At 38.7% G+C, this 27128-nt stretch overlaps 1 protein-coding gene across 3 annotated transcripts in view; it reads right to left on the bottom strand.

The window, feature by feature from the left end:
- Positions 1-307: 307 nt before the first annotated feature.
- The window catches only part of LOC117987562 (uncharacterized), a 35710-nt gene continuing 8889 nt past the window's right edge, over positions 308-27128 (bottom strand). For 2 of the 3 annotated variants that reach the window (XM_069502603.1, XM_069502602.1), the window contains 2 exons: positions 1276-1434; positions 308-835 (listed from right to left, as the gene is read on the bottom strand). In XM_069502603.1, the coding sequence (XP_069358704.1) occupies positions 341-835; positions 1276-1434 (654 nt within the window). In that variant the 3' untranslated portion in view covers positions 308-340. Of the gene's footprint in view, positions 836-1275; positions 1435-2617; positions 2682-27128 lie in introns of those variants that run through there. The other variant, XM_034974586.2, reaches the window with a different exon arrangement.

Here is a 27128-nt window from a genome sequence, read left to right on the forward strand (position 1 = left end):
GTAATAGTAATAGTAATAGTAATAGTAATAGTAATAGTAATAGTAATAGTAATAGTAATAGTAATAGTAATAGTAATAGTAATAGTAATAGTAATAGTAATAGTAATAGTAATAGTAATAGTAATAGTAATAGTAATAGTAATAGTAATAGTAATAGTAATAGTAATAGTAATAGTAATAGTAATAGTAATAGTAATAGTAATAGTAATAGTAATAGTAATAGTAATAGTAATAGTAATAGTAATAGTAATAGTAATAGTAATAGTAATAGTAATAGTAATAGTAATAGTAATAGTAATAATTAATTGAATACATTTATTTGTAAAACATTTGTTATTATCTAACCGACAATGTTTGCTAAATTCGTAAAGTCCGGCCACACTTCATCCGTATCGTTCAATCTCTTTTCAATTTTAATTGCTTTAATTATTGACTGCGTACCAATTTCTTCATGTTTCGGACTTGTAGTACTAGTATTAATATTTACTTCACCACGGCTTAACTTATGGTACTTCACTATTAGATCAAGAATTTCATGCTGCATTTTGAGTTTTAACTCATTCGTCAAGTTTTTCATAGAATTACCGATATATTGGCCGAAGACAAAGTCTTCATTTACTTGGTGTGTTAAGAATTCTCTTCCTAGTTGAACTAGTACATCTTTGATAAGGTTTGTTGATTTGGAATCGTTGATGGTCGTACGGTTAGTTGTTTTTGGGATTTGTTTGTGGATTTTGTCATACTTTGGTCGTATTGCTGGTGGTCCAATCGCTACCGATACTACTTCGTCGTTTTCCATATCGTCGTCTTGAAGTGGTTTTAGATGTCCTGATGGCTGTAAAATAATTACAAATGTCTTATTATCCATACTTATATTATAAATGCGTATATTAAAAAAGTGTCTGTCTTTCCGTCTATCTGTCTGTCTGTCTGCTAGCTTTTCACGGCCCAACAGTTCAACCGATTTTGACGAAATTTGGTACAGAGTTAGCTTACATCCCGGGAAAGGACATAGGCATACCCAGTGTTATTTGTACAATGCGACAAGGTTGTCTTGGCACTTGAATGACATTGACAGGGGGGCGCTGTTAGAGAACAAAGGCTTAGAATATTCAAACAAGAACAAAGGGGACACTTGACGGCAACGTTGGTTCCGATTTTCGCCACGCGCAAAGATAGCCTTGTCGCACTGTATACGATGGTACGGAACCTTTCATGTACGAGTCCAACTCGCACTTGATCAGTTTTATTATCGCACGAAATTGTATATTGTACCTTTTTTCTCGACTCCTTTGGTCTTTGCGTGGATGTTCGTCGCATCCTTCTGGCTTCGAGTCTGGCTTCGTGGACGTCTCGTGGTAGCATGTGCCGTTTGGAGTGGTGGTGTAGGCCACTCCGCAACTCCCTTGGCGATCTTACACTTTGCCAAGCTTCCTGTAAAAAAAAACTAGAAAATACCTCCCAACCTCTCCCAACCTTTTGTATTGTTATGTACCTCTTACATAGGTACCTACCTACTTAATAATATTATACAGTATCTGACTGACTGACAGACATATTAACGTACATCTAAAGCCACTGGATTTAATGATAGGGAATGGTGGAACTGATAGGATGCCTATTAGTCAAATGAGCAACTTTTTATCAAATGTCAGATGCGGGTGTTCTGACATTTGACATTATTTCAACATTTGTCAATCTTTTTTTTCAATACAATAATTTCAAATTTATTAAATAAACTATTAATAAACTTAAATCTAAAATAAAACAACATTAAATTAAAACTAAAATAAATTAAATTAAATCTAAAACCTCATCGAGACCACCGCAGCGAGGCATTGTACCCAAGATGCTGGCAGCATTACCCCTTTGGATGGCCAAACTAATTCTTTGACCAAGGTAGCTGCCAGCTCTCGGGTCCCCGGTTGACTCGATAACTCTTTTCGCAATTTCTTCAAAAAGAGCTCGAGCAATCTTTTTAACTTAAATGATTATTAGTATATTAGTTAGCAAACTTAAAACCATCTTAAAACTAACAGTGGACGTGAATTTCACGTATTTTGGAACACCTTCTATTTAATATTAGACTGAAAAATAATTTATTATTGACATAGGCATCGAAATTTAAGTTTTCTCTGTACGTAGACATCCATCTAAGAAAATATTTTGAGAAATGCCACACAAGCTAACTTGGGGTTAATCAACTGGATAGGTAATAGGTATCCATACTTAATATTATAAATGCGATAGTGTGTCTGTCTGTCTGTCTGTCTGCTAGCTTTTCACGGCCCATCCGTTCAACCGATTTTAACGAAATTTGCTACAGAAATAGCTTGCATCCCGGGAAAGGAGATATTCGTACGCTACTTTTTATCACGGAAGTTCCCACGGGATTTTTAAAAACCTAAATGCACGCGGACGTCATCTAGTTTTGAATAATTTTCTGAGAAAGAAACTGATTTTCTTTGCTTGGAGCGTGAACGTCTAAAAATTAAAAGTTAGTTGTTAGAAAGAAATTAAAAAGAGGTAATTAAAACTGAAACTGAAGTGTCAACAGCTCTAAAGGGAGGAAAATAAGTTCTAAAGCGAGTTCTTTGGCGTACACTTTTTTACTTACTGTAATAATAATCGGTGCTAGAACTAAGAAGAAAATTGTCAAAGTTTTTGCGTCCATTTCTGACTGTTTTCTTTCACGGACTGTTTCGAATACAGTTTTTCTTGTATATAGAGTTGAAAGGAACAATGTTTGTTGTGTAAACAAGAAGACAATGAATGTAATAAACTCTATTCAACACATTTGTGTGGTAGTAAATACTTTGTGGGAACTGAGGGATTGTCATAATTGAGACATTGCGTATAACTCGATTGCACTGGGAAAACAACGTTGACCTATGTCGATAGCTAAATGGGTGATCGACTTGGGAAGTCTGAATTAGGTATTTTCGAGTCCACAGCACAGTGCTTTTATGTATCTCAGACAAGTATTTGACACAAGCCTTTTGGAGAGCACGGCACCACACACGCCTTTAGCGAAGATCACCTTTGTACCCTAACTAATGTGCGTGTTCGTGTTGCGTCCGACGGACGGACGGACTGATGGATGGATGGACGGACGGACGGACCAGACAGACTAACGCCTCCATTCCACCACCTTCTTAAGATCGTCGGTTCAGAGGGCTGGAGGTCTTTCCCACACTACGCTTGCCAGTGTGCGGTCTCCACTCCAGAACGTTTCTGCCCCATGGGTTCTACGACAAACATAGCCTTATCTATTGGCACATTAGCTTGTATTTCTCTCGGTTATGTCGGACATTTTAGTTCTCTAACAGATTTAATCGTTGTGAATTTTATTCCTCAGAGAGACACCCAACATATCCCACTCTATATGTCACTGAGTGACTTCAAATAGAGATAGCGAGCAAACGAGCAGGTGTGTCACCTGATGTTAAGGATTACCACCGCCCATGAACATTTGCAGCACCAGAGGAATCGCCGATGCGTTGCCGGCCTTTTAGGAATTTGTTGGTCCGCTCCTGGAATAACCCCATGTTGTAATCGAGTGGGAACACCGCCTACGGGAGTTGGTTCCACAGTTTGCATGTGCGTGGAAAGAAAGATCTGACACAACGGACGGTTGAAGTGCACCAGACACCCAGGTGGAGAGGGTGCACTGTGGCGCGCGGTGCAGTTGTAGAAAAAGGAGGGTGGAATGAGATCAAAAAGCTATTGAGAGCACTCCCCACTATAAAGGCGATAGAACACGCATAGAGAGCTAGCGTCTCTGCGGTGCTCCAGGCTTTCCAACGAGCCGGTTAGTTTAGGATCGTCCACAAGTCGAACAGCCAGGCTTTGGATCGGATCAAATATGGCAAGAGTTGGTACTGGGGGGATAAATTCTACTTACCCCACAGTACTACAGTATTTAACTTAATATTCACCACTTAGCACATGTAGAGCAAAGTTGTAACAGAATCCGCGAGTCGGTGGGAACCGTGCAGCTGTCCCGTTATTTATTTTTGCTCAACATAAAACTTGCTACTTGTAAACTTGGTTCTTCTAACACCGAAACGCTTTCGGCGGTGCGGAACCAACTCCGCGGGAGTTCGGAGTTTCGACACGTGTTCTGTAAAGGGGATAAAAAGGTTTCTTACATTTTTAAAACGGTAACAAAATACTTTTCATCCCATCTATTCGAAAAGGACGACTTGGTTCGCCTTTAAGTGCACCCAAAGGTGGTGTTTGCGGCGCACTAATAATTAAGTGCGAATAAAAGATAATTGCGTCGCACTTATTTATAAGTGCGCCGCAACTATCTTTGCCGCGCCCTTTTTGAATTTGGAACATCGTAGTGTTCAGCGCCAAAGAAATCGAACGCAAATATTTTTTTAGAATTTTCCAGCCAATTTCTATTCCTAATAAAACTGTAACAATAAATTTTCAGAATTGCGAAAATGTCTCAAATGTAAATATAAGTTTTTAGTTGTTTCATTTTTAATTTAGTTGTCTATGTTTTATTTAATAATAATATTACAATAAAATATGAGGCGCCTTTTATTTCCTTATAGAGGGTGATGAAAAGTAGAGTGTATCACTCGGGCGCAATATATTTTTGGCTCGGGCGACGTACTTTGAATCCCTCGCTACGCTCGGTATTCTACTTTACAATCCCTCACTACGCTCTGGATTCAAAAAAGCACCCTCGCCGTAAAAATATTATTTTGCTCCCTTAGGATACAATCTACTATTGTTTCTATTTCAAAGGTTTTTTACTCATCGAAAATTATCCTACCTAATTGCTACATTATTATGACATCATCATCATCATCATCAACCGATAGACGTCCACTGCTGGACATAGGTCTCTTGTAGGGACTTCCACACGCCACGGTCTTGCGCCGCCTGAATCCAGCGGCTCCCTGCGACTCGTCTGATGTCGTCCGTCCACCTAGTGGGGGGGTCTTCCAACTGTAGAGGCATGCGGCCTCTTCTAAGACTGGCAGCTGTAAAGAAGACATTTCACATCGCAGCTGCCACTTAGAACGAAAATTTGAATACGGAGCGATTCGAAAATCCTGCGGCCCTGGGCGAAATCCAGGGGCCACATTCGCTCCTCAGACACCAAGACCGACACATCACTGTCGAGCACCGAGCTCCAGCTTTTGTTCCACCACCACGAATCTCTTGATTTCGTCTGGTCGGATACAACCAGTTTGTGTTTTAAATTATATAGAGTCGTCGATGTATATAATCAATTTGCATTGTACATAGCTCGCGGAGTTTTCCGTTAGGAGTGAGTTACTTTCAGCACTACCATCGATGTAAATCTAGCACATGAAACTATCCTGAATTATATCTTGTAAATATGTGAGCAGCCGTTTTATTCATACACCGTGCTACCACACAACCATTCCAGCACCTTGGGAGTTGGGACCCCAACGTCTATCGGTTCAGTCACCTTTTCCTTTTATATATTTAGATAATACCCATTCAGCATCCAGCTCAGCCGAGCATCTGTTTGAAAATGTAAAACGATTAAACGTAATGAAATTTATTCGGAACACATCAAACTTTTAAGTGGCATCGTTTGTATTCCGTGAGATTTTAGCGCGACCAATCCCGTGAACCCCGCTGACGACCTCACATACGTCTCTTTGTTCAAGTTTAATGGGCGGCCAGGGGGGAGAGGGAGGTCAGGGTGGACTGGTGTTGCCAAGCATGTTGCGGGCACCGCAATGTTGTACAACTCACAAACAACTCCTTCTGCAATTTAATGTGATCGTCATTTTAATAAAAACACCGTGTTTGTCCCTTGTACCTACAACAATCAGCATCATCATCATGATCGACCCATTGTCAGCTCACTACTGAGCAATGGGTGTCCTCTCAGAAGCGTAGAGACTTCACAGGACATCACTGATAGAGATCTCTCATAGAGATCAGTGCTTCCCTGTCAACTTTTACTCTCTTTTTCTCTTTACAGTAAAATATGTTTGTGGTACAATTTAACCTTACAGTTCTCCATAGTGTTCTCAAAGGTGTGTGAAGTCTGCCGATCCGCATTGGCCCAGCGCAGGCCTGTGCTCATTAGTGAGCCGGCGATGGGATGATCATGATGATGATAGTGAATAGTTAATCAAGTACAGTACGCGGCAGAAAGTACTTAATGTAGGTACATCGGCCTTTAGAATGTCATTTCGGCTATATTATGACGTTTTGTCGGTCTCAACGACAGAGACAATGCTCTACAAAATCTGCTATTGCTTCTAAAGGTCGATGTACATTACTTTCTGTCGCGTACTGTAAAAGCATTCTTTTTATGAAAAGTCACGCTAGATAATATCCCTGATATTTATTGGAAAATATGCGCGAATAAAATTCCATTATAAATCGAGAGTCACGGAATCCAGATATTGGAATGGATATTATAGGGGACGCAATATTTCAATGGGATTTCATAAGTCGTCGGTCAAACAGAAATATAGCTTGGAATCCCGTATTTTTCGCTTTAAAACATTCCGAATGGCAAACAGCTGTTAAAGGAATAACTTGACAGTGATATATTAGGATAATAGCTTTTACTCGACTTGACCTGACTGCGTGAATCGTTTTCATCCCAGCATTTAGGGTTTTTTTTAGGCTAGACCGTGCCAAATACTGGTCTTGGATATAAGCCGGCCTTTTCGGGATTCCATGATATACAAGGAAATACAAGCTTAATTTACTATAATCCGCCAAACCAGACAAATCTGTATGGTGTGCAGCATGCGATATGCATAACTTGCCCTCCCACTACTAAAGAAGCACAAAAAGCAATTTTGTTACGCCGAATGCACAACCGAAGTTCATTATTGTCATAAATAGGGGGAGGTTTCCTGTATAATATAAAGAAGTAATAAGGCAATAATAAGTGAATAATGGATTTTTTCAAAATTCCCACGGAAGCAAAATCGTGGGAGATCGCTAGTATGCTATACTGAGAATAAAACAAACTAGCCCAATTATTATATAAAACGGTCTAATCATTGTTCACAATAGAAATACAAGATAATAGAAACTCAAAATCTACAAGACTGAAACTGGATATCAACTCTATTTTTTTTAAAGAATATTAGACATGTTAAATGACTAATATTCCCCATTCCTCTCCAACTAAGCGTCAAGCTTGCGCTAGGAGTAGGTAGTACAATATTATAGTGCAACGGGCGGGGTTTGAACCGTCGACCTTTCGATTTTCAGTCCACTCCTTTACCCGTTAAGCTATTGAGGCTCTATTGGATTAAATACCCAGTAAGATACACCTACATAAACACTGGGTTAATTTTAAAACCAAAATTACCTTTTCCCCCAGGAACCTACATGAAACAAATTTAAAAATTCCAATTTCCACCACGCTAAGTAAACAAAATGGCGCAGCCGTAGTTATTTCGTCATTTCAGCTCAAAAACTCAATTTAGAGAGCCTCCCAGAGGCTTTCGGTCAGTGCAAAAAATCTCATACAAAATTTGTTTTGGCTAGGGTTGCCATCAGCAAAATCTATAAACTAGGACAAGGTGCTTGAAAACCCCGGATTTTTGAGTGTAAAGCCCGGACATATCGGTCCATTCTTTTTCATCTCATAAATAAAATAAAATATTGTTATTTATTAATTACTAATATTATAAGGAGGTAAAGTTTATAAGATTGTTTGGATCTCTGGAACTACTGAACCGATTTTGAAAATTCTTTCACCAGTAGAAAGCTATATTATTTTTGAGTGACATGGGCTATATTTTATTTTTAAAATTTTAGAGATACCACGAAAATTATAATAAGCTACCCGTGCGAAGCCAGGGTGGGTGGCTAGTTATTTATAAATACAAAATACCTTAAAATTTGATAACGGAACATCTAAAAATTATATCTCATAATTGAAGATATAATAAAAACAAACTCAGTTTTGATATTATTAATCAAAATGGATTAACTACTTAAAATAAATTTCTAAGTACATTATGCAGAACTCCGCCCGGACGCTCCCCGGACTCCGCTGGCTCCTCAAAACTAGGACAAATCCGGGAAAACCCGGACGGATGGCAACGCTAGTTTTGGCAAACCAGAGACCTTTCACAGCCAGCGTTAGTTGGCCTGTGCTCGCACGACTGAACTGATATTCGTCATATGAAAAAGGAATTATCAAGTGCCTGTAAAGTATCTGTATATACTGGACGCTTTTTTGGTACGTCGAGTGACGGAAGATTCGAATATAGTTTGTATGAATCAATTTGGCAATGTAATGGGTACATACCCATGACGATAGAGTATTTTACTTCAAAGTCAATTTGGGTTACAACATATCTTTTTTTAATCGATTACTATTAATTTAATCTGCTGTTACTGAAATATTGGTTGGTGATGAGGAGATCCGTAGGAGAACTAGAGTAACCGACATAGCTCAACGGGTTGCGAAGCTGAAGTGGCAATGGTCAGGGCTCATAGTTCGTACAACCGATAGACGTTGGGGTCCCAAGGTGTTGGAATGGTGACCTCGCACCGGAAGACGCAGCGTTAGAAGACTCCCCACTAGGTGGACGGACGATATCAGACGAGTCGCAGGGAGCCGCTGGATTCAGACGGCGCAAGACCGTGGCGTGTGGAAGTCCCTTCAAGAGACCTATGTCCAGCAGTGGACATAGGTCCACTGCTGGACATAGGTCCATAGTCCATAGTGGAGTTGGTTGATGATGATGATGATACCCGCGATACCTATCTCCCACGGGTATGACGGTACGAGGACGAGGCTTATTACAGTCCGACAATAAGGCTCTCTTGGCACTTGAATGACATTGATAGGGGGGCGCTGTTGGAGAACAAAGGCTTAGAATATCCAAACAAGAACAAAGCCGACACTTGACGGCAATGTTAGTTCCGATTTTCGCCACGCGCCAAGATAGCCTTGTCGCACTGTATTTATTTGGTGCATCTACAACATAGCGAGACCAATAATAATTAATCTATGATCTACACATTGCATTGGTCCTAACCTCAGCTTGCCGAAATATTTCGGACATTATCAAAAAATTTGTATAAACTTGATTTGAATTTATTAGAGGAAAACGTACTAAAACTTGAATAAAACAGGCCATAACCGTACTACTTTACAATTTTCACAAACGAGCCTTGATATAACTTGATGTACTCTTTTTAGGGTCCCGTACATCAAAAGAAAAATGGAAGCCTTATATTAGGATCACTTCGTTGTCTGTCTGCCTGTCTACCGTGTCTGTCAATTCGGGAAAATCAAAAACTATAGGGTAAGTAATTCCCGTTGACCTATAATCATGAAATTTACCAGGTAGCAATGTTTTATAGCACAAGTAAAGGAAAAATGCGGAAACCGAAACTGAAAATAATTAGTTAACTAAATCACATCAAGATGGCGCTGTCTGTCATTAACTTGCAGATTTCTAGAGCATTGTCTTTCTGGTTGAGACCGCTAAAACGTCATATGAGTGACAGAGACAACGCTCTACAAAGCCGAAATGTCATTCTAAGGGCTGATGTACATTACTTTCTGCCGCGAACTGTACCATACAGCCTAGCTGTTGGAGACTGAGAAATATTCTGATTGGAGGTTTGTTGTACGATGGTATGGAACCCTTCGTGTGCGGGTCTAACTCGCTCTTGACCGGTTTTTTAGTTTAACTAGGTGCTCGAAAATTTCCATAAAACTGAATATGGTTCCAACTGAAATGAGAATTCGTAAAAATGCGCGCCGTATTTCAATTTGCGAAACATACATTCGCCGGAGACCGTCGCGGCTTGATTTATGTGATCTTTTATATTATGAGACTAGCTTTTGCCGGCCACTTTACCCATTCCCCTGTTCCTGAGAGGTGAAGTCACATTTTAGTGAGGATTTCAGGAGAGCGAAATTAAGATTTTCCCTTTTTGTCTTGTAATTGTGACTGTTTGTTCTATCTAATCTAAGGAGTTTTTCTCCACAAGTGGCCTCGTTTCTTTCTTTATCTGATATATTGCTAGCATTTTTTGTTAAAATTTGGTTTCGTTTTTGGTTAAACTAAAATAGATAGGTACTAAATGGGCTAAACATATTAGCTAAATACGCTCTTTTTATATAACTAAAAACGTAAAAACACATTAGTTTTTAATAATTAGTTAGTTGAACACATTAATAATTTACCTGCCTCTAGGTATTTCTAGAAATTATAGAAGGAATTATAAGAAAGTATGTTACCTATAAGTAGCGCCGTGTTCTGTTCAGTCTACCGGGTTCAATAACACAAAGTTCACCGATAAATAACAGATTTATTGAAGTTAATAAAGTTACAAGGTTACAACACAAAATGAATACTATGAACAAATTAGATAACAGAGGACCAGTAACTGCAAAAACTGCTAAGTCTTACAAAAACCGGCCAAGTGCGGGTCAGGCTCGCGCAATGAGGGTTCCGTACTATACAGTCGTATTTTTTCGACATTTTGCACGATAATTCAAAAACTATGATGCATAAAAATAAATAAAAATCTGTTTTAGAATGTACAGGTGAACCTTTCATATGATACCCCACTTGACATAGTCACTCACTTCGAAAGTTGAAAGTACTAATAATTAGTTCATGACCACAATTTAATTTTTTTTGTGTGATCTAACCCTAAATTCACGGTTTTCAGATTTTTCCCCAAATTTCAGCTCTAAGATCTGCCTACCTGCCAAATTTCATGTTTCTAGGTCAACGGGAAGTACCCTGTAGGTTTCTTGACAGACAGACGGACAGACAGACAGACAGACAGACAACAAAGTGATCCTATAAGGGTTCCGTTTTTCCTTTTGAGGTACGGAACCCTAAAAAAAGGCCAACATGGCAAAACGCTAGCGTCAGCAGCCCCCTATAACAGTACCCATTAGTTACCCAGCATAATATTTAATGAATGCAGTATGTTAACGTCGTAACCTTGTTGATTCCGTTATCGATAACGGCCTTGCGCGCGTGCAACTAGCGCACATCCCTAGTCCGATTAACACATTCCGATTAATTAACAACATTCAGCTGAGTTCGGGCCTTTTCGTTGGCACGACACATTTTAGATACCTAATAGGTACCTATTAGATTTTAAGGAATGTTTTTTTTGTAAATATTTGTGTTTGTGTTTATCATGTGTCGGATCAACTAATAAACTTCTATTCTATTCTATTCTATTCTATTCTATTCGATTATGAGTTATGGCCCAGTCTGCAGCGAAATGATAACTAGACTATAATGCGAGACCGACAAAACGTCACATAGGTATGAGAGATAGAGACAACGCTCTACAAAGCCGAAATCTCATTCTAAAGGTCTACTCACAATATTTCTTGCCGACTACTGTATGTCTAAATGACTATGACAGCAATTATTTAATACTACTATACTTTGACCTTATTTTTATTTTGTACTAATCTTGCTTTATAATAAATTCTAGTCAACATTCTCATAATATAATAATATATAAGCATGCAAACGAATAATATTTAATATCTAGTAATGATAATTTTAATAATTTTAATCCTATTCTTATTGTATCTTTAATATTTACCATTTTGTTGTACCTAAAATTGTATTTGCAATACCCTGACAGGGTCTCATGTATTTAGCTTTTAGCTTTAAGCACCCACCATCAATTAATGTAAATGTACATGAAAGCAAATAAATAAATCTGAATCTAAATTCGCTGTCTATTTCAGCATACAGGACTTCCTACCTTGCCATTCCGCTATCAGTTCTACAATTGAATATTCGCAGTATCCCATCCCACTATCACATATTACGCGCAGTGGGATATTGGCAATTACTTACTATGAATATTAATTCAATTCCCAATTAATATGTAACGAACTGGTAATCCGGTGTGTTCTCTAATGAAACTGATCATGCATGGAGTCTCAATGGCACAGTGTCAAAATACCTTGTAGAAAGGCAATATTTTGAGGATTCGATTCCTGGTCTAGTAATTTTCATAATTTAAATTTTCATAAAAATTCATTACCCATATATTATAAACTAGATGATGCCCGCGACTTCGTCCGCGTGGATTCAGCTTTTTATAAATCCTGTGGGAACTCTTCAATTTTCCGGGATAAAAAGTAGCCTATGTCCTTCCCCGGTATGTAAGCTATCTCTGTACCAAATTTCGTCAAAATCAATAAAACGGTTGAGCCGTGAAAAGCTAGCAGACAGACAGACAGACACACTTTCGCATTTATAATATTAAGTATGGATTAGCTGATGCCCGTGACTTCATCCGCGTTCGCTTGATTTGATTTGCATTGGCGGTTCCTCTGGTGCTGCTCATGTTCTTGGGCGGCGGTTATCACTTAACATCAGGTGACCCGCCTGCTCGTTTACTCGCTATTTTTATTTCAAAAAAAAAAACTCAACCAACTGCTTCAGCACTTTAATCTAAATAAACAACTTATTATTTGAATGGATAGCAATTAAACTAACTAGAAAGGCATATCTCGCATTTTGCGAGCAACAATTTAAACTAACAAGCCGTCACTTCCGGGCGCCATTATTTAAGACTTAACAAATTTAAGAGCTGCGGAAATGCGCTAAGATTTGTTTAATTCTAGCACTCAACAGTTCTGCAGTCTAGTTCTAGATTGTCTTTGTGAATTACTAGAATGCCGCCTCGGTCGTTGTTAACTTAAAGTGTTTACTTTGAGAATAGCTAGTAGCTCTGAAAAACTTAAATAGGCATAATGTCATTTTCAGTCGAGTTTAAAGCCTGAAAGAAATTATCGGATGTGGCTGACAACCGTGACTGTATCGGTATCTGGATAAAACATAGTCAGGTCGAGATGGCATTCGGGGTATGAAGCGGAGGGACGCACGTTTACCCACGATATCCGCTTTCCCCTTCAACTATAGGAGTAGGTACGATAAATAGTGCAACGACGGTTGAACCGGCGACCTTTCGGTTTTCAGTCCGCTGCTCTAACCGTTGAGCTGTTGAAGCTCTATTGTATACGGAACCCTAAAAAGTAAGTAAATATTCTACTTAATTGGAATAAAAACCAATTTAGTACCGAAGCAGTGAAGAAATGAAGACCGTGAAGAGAGCTGCGACCGTAATTGCTGGTTGCAATAAAGCTGCGCCTAAAAGGTATCAGCAGTGAAAAGAAAAATCGGCCAAGTGCGAGTCAGACTCTCAGACAAAGGGTTCCGTATGATCGGACAAGAAACAGTACTTTTTTTAATATTTTTTAATTTGCATGGTGGCTATTTTAGAATTTTTATTACTTGTTGTCATAGCGGCACATACTTTGTGAAAATTTAAACTCTATACTTACAGCGGTTCATGAGATAGGTACAACCCGCTGACAGACAGACAGACTGACGGACGGACAGCGGAGGCTTATTAATAGGGTTTTTTTGACACCCTTTTTTTTAAATAGGAAAAAGAATAGGTATCTATTATATTAGCCAATGTTGACTAATATTTCCCTTTCCCCTCCTACTAATCGTTAAGCTTGTGCTAGGAGTAGGTACGACAATAGTGCAACGGTTGAACCGGCGACCTTTCGGTTTTCAGTCCGCTCCTCTAACCGTTGAGCTATTAAGCTCTATTGAAGCTGCCCTTTGTATACGGAACCCCAAAAAGTAAGTAAATATCCTACTTAATTGGAAGAAAATCCAATTTAGTACCGAAGCAGTGAAGAAATGAAGACCGTGAAGCGAGCTGCGACCGTTTGCTGGTTGCAATAAAGCTGCGCCTAAAAGCAAACAGCAATAAAAAGAAAAACTTATCGTTTACTTGGAAAGGTGGGATGTATCAAAAATGTGAGGTCCCAGTGTAAGCGGAGGCTTAATTTTTTTAGGACTTTTATTAAGTGTCGAAACGAAAACCTCTGTTTTTCAGATTGCCAAAGATGTACTATAACTGTCTCCTATTTCTGTTTTGGGTCGATGAGGGTCCAGTCCAGCATAACGGTATGGATTTCCTTGGGATAATAAATTATTATAACTCCCAAATCCTTTCGCTCTAACAACGACTATCATTATAAGTAATTGTTAGTTATGTGAATAATTAGAATTAGTTTTTAATTTCGTAGGATTAGTTGTTAAGTTAAGCTAGTAATAATAATCTAAATATATAAAAGGAAAAGGTGACTGATTGAATGATCTATCAACGCACAGCTCAAACTACTGGACGGATCGGGCTGAAATTTGTCATGCAGATAGCTATTATGACGTAGGCATCCGCTGAGAAAGGATTTTTGAAAATTCAACCCCTAAGGGGGTAAAATAGGCCTGCTTTTTATGTTGACAGCAATCCACATTACTTTAGCGTTGATTTAAACACCAAAAACATCCTATAAAGTTAAACCTCTGCAGCATTTTAATCAACTTTGTTTAAGGGCTTTAGAATACAATTTATTTTAAACCACTCCAGATTTATTGTGCAGAATCCGTGACATGTGACCGGGATCGTCAGGTTGACTGATTGCTATTTTTCGCCACTATATTCCTAAAATCCTAATAAATTACTCGCTATCACAAACATGTCCGCGAAAAAACAGTTGGTTCAACCTGAATTACCTTTTTTTAGGGTTCCGTACCTGAAAAGGAAAAAAGGAACCCATATAGGAACTTCTTTTTGTCTGTTTCTCGTGTCTGTCAAAATTCATAGGGTACTACTTCCGGTTGACCTAGAATCATGAAATTTGGCAGTGAAACGTGAATTTGTGGTTACACCACAAAATAAAGATTTGTGTTCCCGACCAAATAATTAGTTAACTAAATCAAATCAAGATGGCTATCCGTCATTAACTTGCAAATTTTTACTGTACTGGTTTGAGATTTTTTGTACGACGATGGTGCGGACCCCTTCATATTATGGGAGTCCGACTCGCACTTAACCAATTTTTTATTAGCTGATGCACGCGACTACATCCGCGTGGAATTAAGTTTTGTTAAAAATCCCGTGGGAACTCTGATTTTCCGAGATAAAAAGTAGCCTATGTCACTTTCCGGGTCTTTATCTATACCCATGCAAAAAATCACCATTGCACCGTTTCGACGTGATTGAAGGACAAACCAACAAACCAACAAGCAAACACACTTTCGCATTTATATAAGGGAGTTGATTGCCAAGTTTTATTGATATGAATTTTATAACCAAAACCGCTATCAAACAAGACGCACCTCTGAGGCGGATATCTTTGTAATATACTCTCAGTAAATTAATTTCTTCCGCTCGAAGACCTTTCTACCTGAACAGGCGACGACGTTAATTATTTATTTACAGGTACGCCTCCTTGATTCCTTTATGAATATACCTACTTTACAAATTACTTCAACATAAACTAGCGGCCCGCCCCGGCTTCGCATGGGTGAAGTGTAGATACTAATGTGGTGTCAGTGAGATTTCAATTTTCCTAGGGATCTCGAATTTTTTGAAACTTAAACTATACCTATAAACCTTCCTCTTGACTCACTCTATCTATTGGTGAAAACCGCATTAAAATCCGTTGCGTAGTTTAAAAGATCTACGCGTTCATACATACATACAGACGCGGGAAGCGACTTTATTTTATACTATGAAGAGAAGAAATATGGTATGTTTTTGTTATCTTCAGCCTTGAGCGATATGATGTTGCTTTACATAATAAAAAATATTATATAAAACCGGCCAAGTGCGAGTCAGACTCGCGCACCGAGGGTTCCGTACTACAGACGTATTTTTTCGTCATTTTACACGATAAATCAAAAACTATTTTGTGTAGGCAAAACTGCTGCTGCCTTCGTAAAGATGATGATGATTGATGACTAAACGGATAAGTCAAGATTACAACATATTAGATTAATCGAGCCTTTGTGGGCGCACTAACAATGTTCTCGCGCTACGAGAGACAACACAAACTACCCTCAACAATAACTATAGCTGCCCTCTTAATTATGATTCATGATATCAACGTCTCCAATGAGACTAGACGACCTACCATAACCATGACGACCATAACCCTTCCTTGTGGCTTTGCCGTAATCGGGTAAAGAATCACGTCGATTCGTTGCTTCGTTGTGGCAAGATTGGGTGAAAGAAATCAAACACCACCAATCACCATATTGCATCCATACCCACTACAAATAGCGTAGGTATATTCCTAGTGCTCCTAGTACTTACCCATTACGACTAAAACCCGACACAAAAGCCATTACCAGTCAAAGAGCTACCTAAAATCACGGACCCGTCGAACCGAAAGCGTGCAATTTGCGTCGAAGCACTGAAAAGCCTACAATTCGTCACCTACGACAGCTTATTCTCAATAGTCACGAAATAATAGCTCTATCCACCAATACACTTGAAACAGTCAAACATCAACCCTAAATTTATCAGAATAAAGATTAATTCAACGGCAAATATCAAAAAGTTTTCCCTCTGACATGACCAGTTAAAACTGAGCTCCGACCACTGATGATTTTACTGAAGAAACAGCTCATGCTTACGGCTTTACTTGCATTTAATAACCTTTTTCCGTGAGACTTTTTTGGTCAAGCAGTTTTGCCCACCAAAGATTTGTCCTTTAAGGACTTAAGGATTTTATTTTTAGGATTTCAAAAGTAACATTATATCAAGCATTGACTATAATTAAAATAAACAGACAGATCTAAGATACACTTTCGCATTTAGGTATTACATTAAATATGGATATTAGTATTTTTTTCCGATTTTTCTGTGCATTCTCTCTTTGCGTCGTATATTGTAGGTAGGTATCGTTATCCCAAGAAAAATTAATACCCCTAAGCCATCCCTAAGCATTGAGATAACTATTATGCCATTCAAATAGGGCACCATTTATGTATAAGCCACCCCATTCCAAAGTATCAAGCATCAAGTATTTTAAGCAGTTTAATCATGAAAAGGATACAAAGGACAAACACACAAACACTCTTGTATTTACTTTTACATGGAATAATAGATAAATAGATTTTGAAAGGGGGAAAGATCAACATACACTGGTTTGCGATACAAACACATAGCACGTCAGCAAAATCGCAACATTGGGTAGGAACAAAGTGCATCTAGTCGGGAGGCTTCAATATGCCATCAATATTGGCCGCCCCTAACCCCCCTCGCATTCAAAATGGCGGTTGTAAGAGCTCGATACAATAATGCAGACGGGGCGAGTGACGTCATTGTAAGGAGCTCTAATTACGCGTTAAAAACACACTGCAGGTATGGAAAGTCTATATCCATCATTCCATTCATATTATAAATGCATGAGTGTGTTTATCTGTCTGTCTGCTAGCTTTTCACGGCTTATCCGTTAAACTGGTTTTGATGAAAGATACTTTTTATCCCGGGAAATCAAAAAGTTCCCACGAGATTTTAATGGCGCAACCGTTTAACGATCCGTAAACCGATTTTTATGAAATTTTGTAAAAAGATAGCTTGTATCCCAGAGACTGACACAGGCTAGTTTTTACGCCGGAAAATCTTAAATCTCCCTCGGAATTTTCGAGAAATCTTGCTGTAAATAATAGCGTATTTGACAGCAGGTAAAATATAGGATCTATTGATGGCATCCATATTGAATACCAGCTTATGCTCGCGACTTTGTCCGCGTTGACTACACAAATTTCAAACCCCTATTTCACCCCCTTAGCGGTTGAATTTTCAAAAATACTTTCTTAGCGGATGACATCAAAATAGCTATCTGCATGCCAAGTGTCACTCATACCTATATGACGTTTTGTCGGTCTCATCGACAGGAACAACGCTCTACAAATTTGCTATCTCCTTCTAAAGGTCGATGTACATTCCTTTCAGCTGCGTACTGTAAAAACCTGTTAAATACCCTAAATTGCGTGAGTTTCCAGTTTTATACAATAAACAACTAGGTTAACCAATAGTGGCTTAATAAAGCACAAACTAAATTTTGCAAATGTAATCACAATATCAAGTAATAACAACAGATTCATTGGGCGGTAAATCACAAACAAACACTGATAACAGCGTTTGCTTTAACGTAATGAGATTAAAATATGTTTACCGAAACCGGTGGTAGTTTGGATTTAGCGGCTAGGCTTAGCTAATTTAATATGCTAATAATTTAGTCAGTAAAGTTATAGCATCATCATCATGATCAACCCATCGCCGGCTCACTACAAAGAACGGGTCTCCTCTCAGAGTGAGAAGGGTTTTAACCAGTCTACCACGGGCCATATGCGGATTGGTAGACTTCACACACCTTTGAGAACATGAAGAACTCTCAGGTATGCAGGTTTCCTCACGATGTTTTCCTTCACCGTTAAAGCAAGTGATATTTAATTAAGATTGGGATCTATTCATTGGGATATCCTCTCGGTAGAGTCAGTAGGCAAACAATACCGCCTTACACAAAGAACATGGCAATATAGCGGCAATATAAACTGTACCGTGTTGGAGCAAACGAAACGTCTGCATGATTGCCTCCAAAAGTTCAAAGACATACCGAGTGCACTTTTAGTTCTCTATAAGTGTCTGAACTAATAAAGATAATAACTCTTACACTTTAAATACTAATAAGTTTAAAAAAGATATAAACTTCGAACCTTTTCCAAAATTGATTTAAATCATATTTTTTTTAGTCTAAAATATGGCATTCAGGTTCCAATCTTGAAGAAATCTTTGGTTTAACCTGTAGCATATCTGCTAAATTATTGTTATGAAGAAGAAGAAACAAGTTTCTCTTTCGCACTGGCAACATCGGCTAATAAATTAAATCGTGGTATACATAAAATGTTTGGCAACTCTGCCCTGCAATATATTGCAGTCGCAGTAGGCAAACAATACCGCCTTTCACAAAGAACATGGCAATATAAACTGTACCGTGTTGGAGCAAGCGAAACGTCTGCATTATTGCCTCCAAAGACGTATCGAGTGCACTTTTAGTCACAAACAAAGGCACTGCTTACCGATGACAGTATTTGAATATTCTGTTGATGCATTTTGTACATATATATCTGTGCTAGCTTTATGGAATAAATAGCTTATTCCCGCGACTTCGTCCGCGTGGACTGCACAAATTTCAACCCCTATTTCACCTCCTCCTTAGGGGTTGAATTTTCAAAAATCCTTTCTTAGCTATACGTCATAATAGCTAGCTGCGTGCCCAGCCCGATCCGTCCAGTAGTTTGAGCTGTGCGTTGATAGATTAGTTAGTCTGTCAGTCAGTCTGTCTGTCAGTCAGCCAGTCAACTTTTCCTTTAGTAGAAAATTTGTAGAAAATGGCGTTTACTTTTTTCCTAACCGACACCCAGAAAGGAGGAGGCTCTCAATTCGGCTCGTTTTTTTTTAAGTCTCAGCAAAGGTTTCACACCCCTGCGGAATAGTTTATTGCAGTGCAGGCGCCTTAAAGCGCTTTAAAGACAAAAGACAAGGCAATATCGTGGATCCGGCTTTTTGTATGGGCTGAATCGACTCCTATATCGAGTCGTAGTGACTTTTGTTTACCACTAGCGACAATTAATGTCAGAGGTCGAGTATATTTTTAGTAGTAGGTATACCCGACTATGGAAATGATTTTTCTACTTTTGTTCCTCTCAAAATGATAAGTTTTTAGACCATAGTCCCCGTCTGGCCAAGTATGGATTGGTTTTGATAACGTTATGGGAACTCTCAGGCATACAGGATTTCTCGCGATGTTTTCCTTTGTTTGATGATTAAAGTGATATTTAACTTGGAAATGTTAGAGGCGTGCCAAAAATCAAACCTTGAACCCCTAAAATATAGGCTGACGTCTCAACCACTAAGCTAATACATAATCCCAGTGTACCTGGGTGCTGCTGGTCCCTTTTGGATGCGTCCGAGGGGAAGAGCAGTATTCGGGCCGGTGCACCCCGGTAACATGGCTAATAATTTCTCTTCGGGGATATTGTTGGCTATGGCTAACGACGTGACAGAGGGGAGGTTTCTCCGCGTCACGCGTGTCCCTCTGACTAGCAGAGGGCACAGGGGACGAGGCGAAGGATGGGACGTAGGTGACGTGCGCGAAATCGCGTTGTTGCCCGTTGGGTCCCCGGGGGAAAGGCGCATGTGCGTTGATGCGCTTCGGACGTGCGGTGGGGGACCTCGTAAGTGGGTCCCCGGTGAAGGGTCCGCCTTGGCGGACGTCAAATACAAATACAAATACAAATTTCTTTATTGCGAATCGTCGTTAAATGTCGCTGGCTGGGTCTCGGTTGATTGGTTCGGTGTTCCCGTGACCCAGTCGCCAGGCGACGCGCAGAAACGCTGACTGGCTGGCTGGCTGACTGACCGGCTTCCAGGGGTATGCGTAAACCAGCGATAAAAAAGGCTATCACCGCTTCACTGAAGAACTTGAATTCTCGCGGGTGAAGTTAATAAAAGTTGGCAAACAAGCTAGCCTAGCTCGCGATCGGTCCTGCCTATTTTAAGGTATCTCTCTTTTCTTCTATCCTAGCTATTTATTATTCTAGTCTGCCATATCACAAATAAGTCTTGACATAATGAAATGCGATACTAATTAAAACTTTACCAGGGCAGCCTTCGAACTGTCGCTCAAGGAGTTCTTGCGGAGTTCTCAGACAGGATCGCCTAACGCTGCGGTTGCGGCAAGATCAGTTACAACTTTAACTTTAACTAAGCGAGTATACAGTTCAGAAACTTGAGTGTCGGTAAGTCTTTTGAATAAAATAGCTTTTGACTTGAAACTACCATCAGCGTCATCATCATGATCAGATTCAGATTCAGATTCAGATTTATTTATTTGCTTTCATGTACATTTACATTTATTGATGGTGGGTGCTTAAAGCTAAAAGCTAAATACATGAGACCCTGTCAGGGTATTGCAAATACAATTTTAGGTACAATAAAATGGTAAATATTAAAGATACAATACGAATAGGATTAAATTATTAAAATTATTAATCTTACAAGGTCTTATAGTTTAATGTCAATATCAGATGTCATTTACAGGTGCGTCACGCTATTGAGGTTTATGCAGTTAGAAATTCTTGTATATCATAAAAGCATTTTTGTAGTAGCCATTGTTTTAATTTTCTCTTAAAGGTGACTTCTTTTGTTTCTTCTTTAATGTCGTTAGGAAGTTTGTTATAAATAATGATTGATCTGTAATACGGGCTGCTACGGCGTATTATTTGTAAGCTGTAATGTGGAAGAGCCAGGTTGTGCTTGTTTCGCGAGTTTCGATGGTATGTACTGTCTAATGTTTTGTATAAGTGTGAGTGTTTCCTAACAAACAGAACTGTTTCCATTATGTATATAGATGGTAATGTCAGGATCTTTTTTCCTATGAAATGTGGCTTACAACTGTCTCTTTGCCTAATATTTACTAATATTCGTATGCATTTTTTTTAAGCAATAAATAAGTCCCCCACGTCTGTGCTCTGTCCCCAAAGTATAATACCGTACTTAATCCACGAGTAAGCATAAGCGTAGTATGCAGATAGCGCTGTTTCGTAGTTAGTGTTTGCCTTAAGAACACTTAGGGCATATGCAAATCGTGAAAGTTTCTTCCTGACATCTTGTATATGTTGTTTCCAGTTTAAGTGAGTGTCGATAGTTAGGCCCAGAAGCTTGAATTCCCCAACCTCCTCAATACTTATTTCTTTTGTTAAGTTTCCTAATTCGAGAGGTTTTTTCTGGTATGGTCTAAATTGTATTATTTTTGTTTTTTTACTGTTCATTTCCAAGTTATGTTCCGTCAACCAGTTTCGCGTATTTTGCAGGTTTTTTGTTATTTGGGATTTGCATTCATCAGCGTCGGAGCATTCCATTAGTAGAGAAACATCATCCGCAAACATCACTACTTTACAGTCGGGACTTAGGGCCTTAGGTAGCTCGTTTATGTATAGTAGAAAGAGGGTACAACCAAGAACGCTGCCCTGTGGTATAGACCAATTACTAATACGCGAGTTTGACTGTACTGTATTTATATGATGTATTGTTTCATCGTAGTGTTGTATTTCTACGTACTGAGTCCTATCGTGTAAATATGTTTTGAACCACTTGTGTGTGTTTCCCCTAATACCCGAGCTGTATAATTTTTCTAATAGTATTTTATGAGACACTTTGTCGTAGGCTTTTGTCATATCCAATAATAGTCCCACGGCATATTTCTTTTTTTGCATGCATTCTAATATATATTGGATGTAGTTAAAAACAGCGAGAGTTGTAGATCGTGTTTTTCTGAAACCATGTTGGTTTTCGTCTAGTAAATTATATTTTTCTAGGAAAAGGTAAACGCGGTTACATATGGCTTTTTCGAATATTTTCGAGAACGTTGGCAATAATGCTATTGGTCTATAGTTACAAGTGTCAAGTTGCGATCCGCTTTTTTTATATATTGGTCGAGTTTTTGCAATTTTTAGTTTATTCGGAAAGGTGCCTTCGTCAAATGATTGGTTAATTAAAAATGTCAAGGGATATGTTAATTGATTAATGCATGTCTTAACTAGTGTCATAGGTATTTCGTCTACACCGTAGCTGCGTTTGTTTTCAAGGTTACGAATAATGCCATGTATTTCCTTTTCTGTAGCGGGCGATAGGTATATTGAGTTGAGAACCGGTTTTTGCACAAAGCGACTGCTTGGCTTGGACGGGGCGTCTTGTGGGCATTTCCCGACACTAACAAAGTAGTCGTTAAATATGTTGGCAACTTTTCCGGGTGATTTGGTGGGTGGATTTTTTTCCGTTTGTAAGCTTATATTTTTATTTGTGTATTTTTGCTTGTTACGTCCTTTATGATATTCCACATCATTTTTGTTTTGTTTTGTGATTTTGCCATTTTTTTGATATTATTTATTTTATTTGATATTTTTATACATTTTTTTAACATTTTACTGTATTGATGATGATGATTTTTTAAAATTTTATTATTCGATTGATTAACTAAAATTTTTAGCAAGCGTTTATGTAGACATGAGTTTTTAATGCCCTTTGTCAGGAAAATTTTCTTGCGGATTTTTTGTTTCATTTGTTTTTTAGGTATACATTTGTTAAGAGTTTTTGTTAGGTAGTTTAGGAAATTATCATAGTTTTGGTTTATGTTGTTATTTTTGCTAATAATATTGTTCCAGTTGGTTTCGAGTAAAGCTAGTTTAAATTTAGTCATGTTATTTTTATTAAAAACACGTTTTTCAACAGATATATTTTGTTTATTGGGTTTTGGATTTTGATGGATTTGTTTGTAAATTATACTTTTATGGTCTGATATTCCTTGATCATGTACTGTGTAGGTATTGTCTTTGTTATTTGTAAATAAAAGGTCTATGCATGTAGATGTTGATTTTGTTACTCTAGTCGGGAGTTTAATTATTTGTGTGAGGTTGTATTCTGACATGATATTTGTTAAGGTCAGGTAATCTTTAGATTTTGGTGAAGCGAGTGCGTCAATATTAAAATCCCCTGCTATGAGGATTTGTTTGCTACATAACTTTGCTTTTAGTTTTTCTAGAAGAGACTCGATGAATTTAAAGAAGACCTCAATATGACGATCCGCCCTATATATGCTAACAAGTGTTATATTTTGGACAGGTAGTTCGATAGCACAACATTCGATGGTGTATTCAGTTGAGAGTTCTGTTATATCTGATCTATCTATATATTGTATGCCGTCCTGCACCAGAATTGCAACTCCACCTCCTTGTCGCTGCTTTCGGTAGAAGGCGGATGCAAATGAATAGCCTTCGATATTGATTAGACCTTTTTGGCATTCTGAGATCCATGTTTCAGATAGACAAGCAATGTGTATGCTATATTGATCCAAGCAATTGCCTAGTATATGGGTTTTATTTTTCAGACTTTGCATATTTTGTATTAGTATTTTGAAATCAGTTTCGAAATGTCTTGTCTGCACACTGTGTTGGGTTTTCTTGTTTCGATTTATTGTCAAGGTCATCTGTAGGTTTCATTGTTACGGATTGGTTCATGCTGTCATTTGTGCTTCTGTGTTGTAGTTTCTGTGACTCGTTCATTTGATGAGGTGAACTAGCTCTGCTTATTTCTTTCCCGTCAATGAAGAGCTTGCTGCCACGTAGTGATGCATGTTTACCACTTTTCCGGGCGTTTAAGTATTCGTCTCTTAGCATTTTCCTCTCCTGTAGTGCTTTTCCGGTTAGAAACGCTGTAACGGCAAGTCCTGTATTTCGAAAGTACCGGGTGTTCTGTAAGATGTACTTAGTCATGCGTTTGCTTATCAATTCTATGACTATTGGACGCCGAGGGCCTTTTTTCCCAATGCGATGCATGTCTTCAATATAGCCCTGAATATTTATGTTTAGTACGTCGCCAAATAGGTGGACTATCCTATCATTCAGCTCGGCCTCTGTTTCGCGATGATACTCATTCAATCCGTACAGCACAATTTTCTTGCTGCAGCTATCCGCGCTACTCTCAGTTTTAGATCCAAATGCAAACTGTTCCGAAATCATATTTATTTCGTTTTTCAATTTATGACACTCCGATTCCATGGTCTTCATTTTTTCATTTAGTTCTCTCACATCTTTTTTAATGTTTGTCTGTTCACTGATTAACGTGCTTGTCTTCTCTGCTAGTTCTAGTTTAAATTTTTTAATTGCTGAGTTTATTTCGCACTGAATAGTCGTTTTTAATTCGCTGAGGATGGATTTCTTATTTTTTTCTAGTTTTGTGTCTAGTAACTGACTTATTTGTTCCAATGTACGATCAACCCATCGCCGGATCACTACACAGCACGGGTCTCCTCTCAGAGTGAAAAGGGTCTTGGCCATAGTCCACCACGCTGATCTAATGCGGATTGGCAGACTTGACCCGCCTTTGAGAACATTATGGAGAACTCTCGGGCATGCAGGTTTCCGCACGATGTTTTCTTTCACTGTTAAAGCAAGTGATATTTAATTACTAATTACTTAAAACGCACATAACTCCGAAGAGTTAGATGTGCGTGCCCGGGATCGAACCCCCGACCTCCGATTAAGAGGCGGACGTCCTAGCCACTAGGCTATCACGGCTTTTGAAACAACGAATAACCATTAAATAACGGGATGCCCATTTTTAAGTTTAAAATAGTCATGTCCGTCCGTCTCCTTGACGCAAGCGTTCTTTGTGCTAAATGTAAGAGACAAAGACATACACACTTTTTTTTTTTTAATTTTTGGATTTTTTAGGGATAAAATGTAGAATTATTTAATGTACATTGACCTTTAGAAGGAGGAAGCAGATTTGTAGAGCGTTGTCCCTGTCGTTGAGACCGACAAAACGTCACGTATGTATGAATGACAGAGACAACGCTCTACAAAGCCAAAATGTCATTCTAAAGGCCGATGTAGGTACTTACATTACTTTCGGCCGCATACTGTACAAATTTCAATTTGTTAAACGCAGCCGACAGCTGAATTTGTATGAAGCGACTTTAGAAAAATAATGTAGAGTAGGTACATTGGCCATGTCGTGGATGAGTTTGTACGACAAGTAAAAAAGACCAGCTAGCGTCCTCAAACCGATGGCATGCTTATACATTTTACGTTTAGTGATGGTCGGTATAATATCGATAACCGATTTTTATATTTTAATATGACGCCAAAGCAAACTCTCATCATCATCATCAACCCATCGTCAGCCGATTACTGTGTACAGCCCCCCAATTGTGTCAGAATAACCATTTCATCGCTATCGCAATCGTCAAGAAATTCTGCCCTTTGATTGGCGGTGAAAAAATGAAAACAGCGAATCAACCAATCAAAGGGCAGAATTTCTTGACGATTGCGATAGCCATGAAATGGTTATTCTTACACAATCGGGGGGCAGGTCTCCTCTCGGAATGAGAAAGGTTTGGAAGAAGGCAGACTTCAAACACCTGTCAGAATATTATGGAGAACACCTGTCAGAATATTATGGAGAACAGAGAGAAAAAGTAGTTTTTACCCTAGATACATATTTGCTATCAGATTATAAATTAGGCCTTGTGCAGCCCGTGGTGTGGGACTACAACATAAAGCCTCACTTCCACATCAGCTCGCAGCTGTGGGAGAGCTATTAGATGATATTTCCCAGCGTATGGGTCCATGGCAGCAAGGTAAGTTTAAATAAAATCATCATCATCATTATGAACCCATCGTAGGGACACTACAGAGCGCGGGTTTCGTCTTAGTGTGAGAAGGGTTTGGCTATAGTCCACCACGCTGGCCAAGTGCGGATTGGCAGACTTCACACACCTTCGAGAAAATTATGGAGAACTTTTAGGTGTGCCGGTTTCCACACGATTTTTCCTTCACCGTTACAGCAAGTGTTATTTAATTGCTTAAAACGCACATAACTCCGAAAAGTTAGAGGTGCGTGCCCAGGATCAAACCTCCTACCTCCCAAATAGGAGGCGTATGGACTATCACGGCTATCAAGCAAACTCTAATCTAACAATATTAAAAAGTCATTAACATTGTAAACATAATTACTAATATGATTCATATTTAATGAGTAAGCGCTTCTAATTGGAAAGTGGACAATTCATTATGGAAAATCAAGTTTCAAAGATTTTTAGCTGTAGATGGTAGGTACATAATAATATTCATCATGATCAACCCATCGCTGGCTCACTACAGAGCACGGCTGTCCTCTCAGAGTGAGAAGGGTTTTGGCCATAGTCTACCACACTGGCCATGTGCGGATTGGTAGACTTCACACACCTTGGAGAACATAATGAAGAACTCCCAGGCATGCAGGTTTCCTCACGATGTTTTCCTTCACCTTTTAAGCAAGTGATATTCAATTGATTAAAACGCACATAACTCCGAAAAGTTAGAGGTGCGTGTCCGGGATCGAACCCCCGACTTCCGATTAGAAGGCGGACGTCCACCACCACTAGGCTACCACTAGGCTATATTATAATAATATTATCAACACAATATGCATATTGCAACATTCTGCGCAATCCGTCTAACGTAAACTATTTCAGCTGTGAATTTTGATTTGAAATGTTTCGCATTTTAGGCTAGCTGCTCCCACTTACTTTAGTTATTAATATGTAAAAGGTTCTATTAAATATTTTGTGATATATAACCTAATAGAAAATTAATAAAATCTTTATTCGTTACAAAACACTAAGAGGTCCGTACCTCAAAAGGAAAAACGAAACCCTTATAGAATCA

This window comes from Maniola hyperantus, chromosome 13 (genome assembly GCF_902806685.2).
Source record: "Maniola hyperantus chromosome 13, iAphHyp1.2, whole genome shotgun sequence".
NCBI lineage: Eukaryota > Metazoa > Arthropoda > Insecta > Lepidoptera > Nymphalidae > Maniola > Maniola hyperantus.